The sequence below is a fragment of the Coptis chinensis genome, chromosome 9, assembly GCF_015680905.1.
Source record: "Coptis chinensis isolate HL-2020 chromosome 9, ASM1568090v1, whole genome shotgun sequence".
Taxonomy (NCBI): Eukaryota; Viridiplantae; Streptophyta; class Magnoliopsida; order Ranunculales; family Ranunculaceae; genus Coptis; species Coptis chinensis.
The window spans coordinates 33,971,534-33,980,421 of NC_141464.1; the positions used below are offsets into that span (position 1 = coordinate 33,971,534).

The 8,888-nt window shown below is 34.9% G+C and overlaps 1 protein-coding gene across 1 annotated transcript; it reads left to right on the forward strand.

Annotated features, from left to right (window-relative positions):
• The first annotated feature begins 3,407 nt into the window (after positions 1-3,407).
• On the forward strand, positions 3,408-6,938 carry LOC147475666 (beta-amyrin 28-monooxygenase-like). The gene is made up of 3 exons (XM_086583627.1): positions 3,408-4,404; positions 6,059-6,246; positions 6,407-6,938. Exons 1-3 carry the CDS (start codon positions 3,438-3,440, stop codon positions 6,758-6,760), a joined length of 1,509 nt encoding a protein of 502 aa, XP_086439753.1. The 5' UTR covers positions 3,408-3,437; the 3' UTR covers positions 6,761-6,938.
• The last annotated feature ends 1,950 nt before the right edge of the window (positions 6,939-8,888 follow it).

The following is an 8,888-nucleotide window of genomic DNA, read 5'->3' on the forward strand; positions in this document are numbered from 1 at the left end:
TTTGTTTGATGTATTTGCATACTATTTCCAATTTCCCGTTAAATATTTTTCAAGGATTTGCATCCAATCTCTAATTTCCCGTTAGTTATTCTCTGACATTAGTTTAATGCAATTGCATCCAGTTTCCGATTTCTAGTTAATTACTTTTTGAGTTTAGTTTATTGCATTTGCATAAAGTTTCCAATTTCCCGTTAATTACTCTTTGAGCTCAGTTATGTATTTGAATCCAATTTCTGATTTTCTTTTAATTATCCAATGTAGTCGATCTGTAATACCAACTTCTACTGATCCATTTGTAGTGTCATTGCAAACATGACATAAAAATTAAATTATGATTGATTTACTATGTGGGATCATCGAAGACTATCCAGTTCCCGATTTCCCGCCAATTATTATTTAAATTATATGCATGACTCACTATGTAGAATCTTCAAAGATTATCTACGAATGGGTGTTGTTATATTAATTATTCTGAAAAATATTTGCAAATATACATAACTATTATATATTAATATTATATTGATCACTCATCCAAATTTCTTATAATGTGAAAACCTCACTCTCCATTAAAAAACTCACTTTTGATAAACCCTTCAATTCAACTTCATTTTGTTGTTTAATAATAGAAGTTTGATTGAAGTTTTGTGAGATTGTCTAATAAGGCGAAGCTCATATATATTGAAGCTACTTGAATAGCAAGGAGTTCTCAATCATATGGAAAGAGATAAGATAAACACCATTTTAAATGCAAAACTGTACTTATCGAGACATTCCCACAACATATAACCCAACTATGTTTTGAGGTTAGTTCAATGCATTTGCATCCAGTTTCTAATTTTCCGTTATTTATATTTTAAGGCTAGTTCAATGCAAGTGCATCCGATTTCTGATTCTCGTTATTTAGTTTTTGAGGTTAGTTCAATACAGCTGCATCCAGTTTCCAATTTTCTGTTAATTATTTCTTTGAAGTCAGTTCAATGCATTTGCATCCAGTTTCTGATTTTCCGTTAATTATTATGTGAGATTAGTTTAATGCATTTGCATCCAGTTTCCGATTTCCGATTTTTTGTTTATTATTTGATAAGGTTGCATTTACATCTAGTTTCTGATTTCCTGTTAAGTATTGTTTGAAGTTAGTTCAATGAATTTGCATCCAGTTTCCGATTCTTCGTTAATTATTCTTGAGATTAGTTCAATATATTTGCATCCAGTTTATTTTTTGAGATTAGTTTCAAGGTTGCATCCGGTTTCCGATTTTCCGATTAATCTTAATTATTCTTGAAGATTAGTTCTACGCATTTGCATCATGTTTCCAATTTACAATTAATTTTTTCTTTGAGGTTAGTTCAATAGAGTTGCATCTAATTTCCGATTTCCCATTAATTAAATCTTTGAGGGTAATTCAATGTATTTGCATCCAATTTCTAATTTTCCGACAATTATTTTTTTATGTTAGTTTGATGTATTTGCATCCGAGTTTTGATTTCCTGATAATTATTCTTTGAGGTTAGTTTAATGCAGTTGTATCCATATTCCAATTTTCTATTAATTACTTTTTAAGATTAGTTTAATACTTGTATTTGCATCCAGTTTCCGATTTCACGTTAAATATTATTTGATGTTTAATTCGATGTATTTGTATCCAGTTTTCGGTTCCCCATTAATTGTTTTTTGAAGTTATTTTCATTCAGTATTATATATATTTTAAAATATTTGTCATTATTGTTTTGCCGTTTTTTTTTTTCATTTTCTATTATATATTTTGTGATGTTATTTTTTGTATAATTTAATTTTTCACATGTAATTTGTTTTGATTTGGTATATAATTTATTTAAATCCAATGTCCACTTTAACTTAATCTCGTTATTCCGCCGAATATATAACATTATAAAGTTGAAAAATTATATTATAGTGTTGAAAAATTATAAATTCATAAATTTAATTGGAATATGTCATAATTATTGTGGCCAGAATTGTGATTTTTGGAATTCTTAACTATGAATAAATGTCTAAATCTCACAATGGATGACGCATCAAATCAAAAGGCTTTTAGGAAAATTGTTTTCGGTAGAAACTATTATTTTTAGCAATTTAATTGTTTGTCTCATTTTTTTTTTCGTAATTAGCTATATTGTTTAGGAAAAATTGGAGACTCTGTGAAACTCTATATGAGATTTTTTTTTTCGTATTTAGCTATAGTGTTTAGGAAAAGTTAGAGACTCTGTGAAACTCTAAATGGGATTGTTTCCTTATTTATATCATACCTTTTTTATAATTAGTAATAAAGTTAAGAAAAAACCGGAGTCTCTCCGAGTGCTCCAAAAAATAGATTGGTGAGGGTATAACTATAATATATATCTAAGGAATTGGAATATGTCATAATTATTGTGGTCAGAATTGTGATTTTTGGAATTCTTAACTATGAATAAATGTCTAAATCCCACAGTGGATGGCGCATCAAATCGAAAGGGTTTTAAGAAAATCGTATTCGGTGGAAACTATTGTTTTTAGCAATTTAGTTTTTTGTCTCATTTTTTTCATTTTAATTAGCTATATTGTTTAGGAAAAGTTAGAGACTCTGTGAAACTCTAGATGGGGTTGTTTTTTCGTAATTAGCTATAGTATTTAGGAAAACTTAGAGACTCTGTGAAACTCTTGGGATTGTTTCCTTATTTATATCCTACTTTTTTATAATTAATAATAGAGTTTAGAAAAAATTGGAGTCTTTGCCAAAAAAATAGATGGGTGAAGATATAACTATAATATATATCTAAGGATAAAAATAAATATTTGTTTCCTATTTTATCTCCTACTTTTTCTTAATTAGCCATGACACGTGGACACCTAGAAACGCTTCCTCAATTGAAGAGGGTAGAAAATATAATATATATATATATATATATATATATATATAAAGATAAAGATGCCATATCACATGGGATGAATAAATTTGTTGTTAATTAATTTGCTTTCTCTTTGCTAAAAAAACATGTATGTTAAAGGTCAAATTAGTCATTGTAAAAGGTCAAATTAGTCAAGGAGGGAAGCCAGAAAATTAAAACACTTGCAAGAGTAATTAGGTCCTTGACGTACTCCACTAGATGAGCCAATTAGGATTTCCCCCACTAGGGGGGAGAGGGGATCATCCAATAGGAGGTAATACTACTTAACCCTAAAATATGAAACGTGTTGAATTTTGTGAATATTTTTGTGAAATTCTTAGAGTTTCCCTGGCGCTGAATATGTAGTACGTGTCGATATCTTCTATCTTAAAATTTGACGGCATCTCTTTGTTTTGTAATTAAACCTTGTAAATTATCAAGGTGTCCATAATGATCAAAACCGAGGGACAGCATACATACCATTGGTAACTTCGCCTATTTAAAGTCCCAGGGAGGCAAGTAGCTAAGTACATCAAGTCACACAGCAAGAGTAATATGGAGCTCATCTTCCTTTCCATTCCAATCCTCCTTCTAGCTCTTTTCATTTCTCTAGTTACTCTGTTATCCCACCGCACTAAAAACAAATCTCAGACATGTATTAATGCCTTAAAGTTCCCCCCAGGAAAGATGGGATGGCCAATTCTTGGGGAAAGTCTGGAGTACCTTAACATGGGACGTAGAGGTGTCCCTGAAAAATTCTTTAATGATAGGATGCGCAAGTTTTCAGCAAAAATATTTAAAACTTCCATACTGGGAGAGTCAATGGCAGTTTTCTGCGGCCCAGAAGGACTCAAATTCTTGTTCTCAAACGAGAATAAACTTGTTACTGTCTGGTTTCCTAGTTCAGTCAATAAGATCTTCCCTTTCTCATTACAATCATCAGGTAATGAAGAATGCAAGAAGATGCGAAAGATGCTTCCTGGTTTTCTTAGACCAGAAGCACTTCAAAGATATATTGGAACAATGGATTCCATAGCCAAGCAACACCTAAAAACCCATTGGGATGACAAGAATGAAGTCTTGGTTTTCCCTTTAGCCAAAAGCTACACCATATCTTTAGCTTGCAAGTTATTTGTGAGTGTAGAGGATGTTGTCCAAATAGCTAAATTTGCTGATCCCTTCGCTTGTTTGGCATCAGGAATTGTATCTATACCGATTGATTTCCCAGGAACCTCTTTAAATAAAGCGGTTAAAGCAGCGAACCTTATAAGAAAAGATCTTCATGAGATAATAAAGCAAAGAAAGGTGGACCTAGACCAGAATAAGGCGTCGCCTACGCAAGATATATTATCACATATGTTGTTAACAACTGATGAGAATGGGCAATCGATGGAGGAAATGGACGTAGCTGATAAAATACTTGGTTTGATTATTGGAGGTCATGATACTGCTAGTACTGCCATTACTTTTGTTGTTAAGTATCTTTCAAAGCTTCCTCACATTTACAATGAAGTCCTAAAAGGTAACTCATGCACGTAGACGGTACATCATTCAATTGATTTTCCCCATATCATTTCATTTCAGAAGATGCCAATGCCATACAGATATATATTTCCTGCCATGCTTATTGAAATACGTATGTTCTATACTTTTATTTGCTATCTTGCTATCTTAGAGCTTTTGGGATAGTTGGAAAGAAACAAATTTTGAAGTTTTGAAATGTTTGCCCGACGGGTTAAGCTTAAACCCAACTTTTGCATGGATTTCAAGTCAAGGGTGGGCTTCGGGCTTGTTAGACAGTTGGCCCATGGTAGCCTTAGAATTCAACCTTTTCCAGCTTGCCGCTTGGTTGGGCCACTGCAAACCCAACCGTTGAAAAATGTTATATGAAATCGATCAAATGAAGATCATAAATTTAAATTTCATGAATGAGGACATAAGTCATGGAATATGTCTAAAGATTTATGTTTTTTTTCCCCGAGTTAGTAAGTTGTATTCAAATGAAAAGGAAGTTACAAGAAGGTTGGCTTAGTTAGGAGTACCGAGTGAGTACATTTCCTAACTAACCGGATTCAAATCTGTAGTAAGTTACATAAAGTGATTCCACTTGGAAACCCTTGTAGGTTTCCCTAGATATACATACTGCTCTTGTGTGCTTAAGCTAAGACTATGTTTTGCACCTTTATATGCTGCAAAATTGACATCACGCTACGTGTTTGTCACCTTCACATAGTTGAGTTTCTCCTTACATCTTTCCCATCTAAGTTTTACTTCCCATGGAAGTTTGTTAGGAATATACAACTTAATTGTATTTACTCTTTACCAATTACCAAACTATATAAACTTTTTGCCTTGTAAGTGTCTTGTACTTCTTAATTAAATCCGAGCCTAGTGTAGATACACTATGTCCTTAAGACAGATTTTCCCCCTCACGGTGCTTGAAGGTATGATGGGAAACTGTCTCCCAAGATAGAACGGATTTCCTTCTATAGAAAGCTAACACTTCAATTCTATAAAATCAGCGAACACAACATAATATTTGACTAAGAACAGAGGAAGAAGAGAAAGATCAGAACTCTGTGTGATCTGGTGTATTTTTCTCTCAAAATTCATCCACTATTTATAGGTGAGTGGTGCCTCTTCGAAACAACACAGTGACTCTTGGGAAAAAGTAAGCAACTCTTTGAAAAGTCACATATTTCGAAAAGACACACCATTTCGGCATAAAGCACTGTTTCGAACCAGTGCCTATTTTGAAAGGTCACACCTTTTCGGTATGATGCACTGTTTCAAACAGGCACATTTCGAAAGGTCGTACCTTTTCGGCATAATGCACTGTTTCGAACAAGTGCATTATTTTGAAAAGATTTTTCTCACATTACGTACTGTTTCAAGAAAAAACTCATTTCATCTTAAGTGGGGTAACTTGGGAGACAAACTACTCATTCATATTTTAATGGATTTGTGCAAATTCATTTTTTTCTAACAGTTCTGAGGTGCCAAATGCAGTGATAGCTGCTCTTGACTCTGACTCGACCCAAACTCTGTTCCATCCATTGCACAGTGTCACTTCCACACTTTCTATGATGCTTATGACTTCATCTACATACATAACTTGTGTTGACGCCTATATTTCTGCAAATGTCTAAAGATGTATGTATTATGTCTCATAATAGAGCAAATGGAGATCAAGACTTCGAAAAGAGAAGGAGAATTGCTAAATTGGGAAGATATAAAAAAGATGAGGTATTCATGGAACGTTGTATGTGAAGTGATGAGACTTACGCCTCCCTCTCCAGGAGCCTTTAGAGAAGCCATAACAGACTTCGCTTACGAGGGATTTTCAATTCCAAAAGGGTGGAAGGTACTTAGACTTTTTCTTCTTCTTTTCTGGAATTGTTTTCACTGTTTCTTTGTGAGTTAATATTTATCAGGTTGTAATTTGTCTAAACATGAGTAACATGACTTTTTTTTTTTTTTTTTTTAATGTATTTGACTATAATTAGTTAACTATCGTGTTATAGTTATTCTGGAGCACAAACTCAACACACAAGAATGCGAAATACTTCCCAGATCCTGAGAAATTTGATCCTTCAAGGTTTGAAGGAAATGGACCTGCTCCTTACACTTATGTACCGTTCGGAGGAGGACCGCGTATGTGTCCTGGACAAGAATATGCTCGCTTAGAAATATTAGTTTTCATGCACAACGTTGTGACCAAATTTAAGTGGGAAGAAGTGCTTCGTGATGAGAAGATAATCGTTGATCCACTGCCTGCACCAGCTAAAGGTCTTCCAGTCCGCCTCCAACCTCATATTGTTAGTTTGGACTTTGGACAAGTGATGACAACAGTTTACATTCGTCAGACATGTACATGATATTTTATAATTGTTGAGAAATTCTCATTCTCTTTCAATTTGGTTTGGAAGTTGAATATATGTAAAACTCTCGTTGTTAAGTTGTTTATCACCATCTAGTCATCTAGAGTTTCAACAAAAAAAAAAATGTGTAAAGAGTAGGATTAATGGTATAATGTAAAGGTTCCTTTTGAATTAACTAATTCTTGCTTGACTTCGTAGTAGGAGAACCTGTTTGTTTTTGTGCAAGGTGTGGACAGCGCATGGTAAAATAGGTGTGGGGTATATATAGACGACCCTGATCAGATGTTGGGTCAATGTTGTTCTCAATGTATTTCTCTTACAATTAGTAACTTGCTTCCATAGTGAAATGTTACATAACTAATCCCTTCTTGCAGATTACAGAACACTCTGACCACATAATCACTTCATTTATTTATGAAGATCTCTATTATCTAAATCACACTTCTGAATAGGAATAGGAACTCATAACAGAATTGAACAAAGCATTTTGTAGGTCCTAACCTTTTTCCTTGTTTTAAGCTTACGACCAAAACATTATCAAAGATTCCTCTAATCTATTGAAATTAATTACCGAACTAAATCAAGACTGAACAACTTGATCCATTGTCAGTCATCAACAATTGATCCTTTCCTTGTTTCCGAGTTTCAATACTGCTTTTAAAGGCTCGGCCTTCGGCAGTGCAATACCAAACATCTCTTTCATGTCCATACTTTCTGGCGTGACACGATCTTCAAGTGCCCATTCAAAAGACTGAATCAAGATACCCAGTACAAGGTGAAGCGTACGTTGCACCAAAGGCAGGCCAGGACACATCCGTCCCCCGGATCCAAACGGGAGGAACTTAAAATGGTTTCCCTTATAGTCAACACTGGAGTCTACGAACCTCTCTGCTTTGAAAGACAAGGGACCCTCCCAGGAAATTGGGTCCCTTCCTATCCGCCCAGACGTTCACAAGAATCTGAGTGTCCTTCGGTATTGTATAACCCCTGAATTGAGTATCCTCCCTGGCTCTACAAGGCAAAAGTAATGGGGCTGGAGGATGTAGCCTCAGTCTTTCCTTCACTACTGCTTGCAAAAAGTGTAGGTTTTCCTTCTATTTAAATTATGTGTACTTGCCCTACTATACATGCAACATCATATTTGGATTAATTTTCTTTGAATGCAAAAGCCACGAGTGAACAAAACGAATACCTATTTCACACTTGATGAGTTAACCGTGAAAGTTGACATTAAGGCTGTATTTTGTTAAATGGACAAGATTTGTGGAAATTGAGAGAGACAAAGAGGGAAAATGAAAAGGAAAATGAGCATCTTTGATTATTAACAGTCTTATAGGGTAAGGTGGTGTCAAAGCCAAGCTGGGTGTGGGAATGTGGTGTTAAACTGAGACTACACACAGGAATAGCACTGTATTTCAACTAGATAACTGCAAGGCAGTGGGGCGTGAGCGGAGGTGGAGAAGAGAGAGGGAGAGATGAGTTTGTGGTGAGGAGAGAGAGAGTTGGGTTTGGTTGAGAAGGAAGGAGGGAGAGGGAGAGGAAGAGTGAAGGAGGGAGATTGAGGCTGTGTAAATCACTCTTGAACAGTTTGGAGGAGAGATTGGGAGAGGTTGGAGGCGAAAACGGGAAAATGAGAGAAGAGGGGTTACAGTTAGACACAAAGTAAGGGTTATTTAGGGGTACGAACAGACACATGGGAGAGTGACACGTATGAAGTGGTTTTTTGTGAGAGTGTTGAATAGTGACCTCAAGAGTTCGCTCACGCTCACGGATTATAATTGTAAAGGCAAATTAAACTGTGGAAACTGAAGTTCTGAAAGTCTTTGTGTGCACAACTGTGTATGCTTTATGGGCTGACAGAAACTCAAGAAGATTTAGAGTCATTTGCAAATCAACTCAGATGGTGCAAAGTGCAAACTAGGATACTGGTGGGCATGAGAGATTATTTACAGAGAATTCTTAAGGATGTGCCAGAATTCAGAAGCTTTAGAGTTTTTCTTCACAACTTATTCGGTTACATGCTGAGTTTAAGAATTAAGAGCAAAAAGGTTGTCAAATCGCAAACGGATGAAGCCACCACTGGGATCAGTTAAACTTAACTCTGACTACGGTTCTGCTAAACCAT

Excerpts from the sequence above, each read along its gene's own strand:
- LOC147475666 (XM_086583627.1), top strand. The coding sequence starts at position 3,438 with ATGGAGCTCATCTTCCTTTCCATTCCAATCCTCCTTCTAGCTCTTTTC. Across the intron at positions 4,405-6,058 it reads TTACAATGAAGTCCTAAAAG|AGCAAATGGAGATCAAGACT; the intron begins GTAACTCATGCA and ends GTCTCATAATAG. Across the intron at positions 6,247-6,406 it reads CAATTCCAAAAGGGTGGAAG|TTATTCTGGAGCACAAACTC; the intron begins GTACTTAGACTT and ends ATCGTGTTATAG.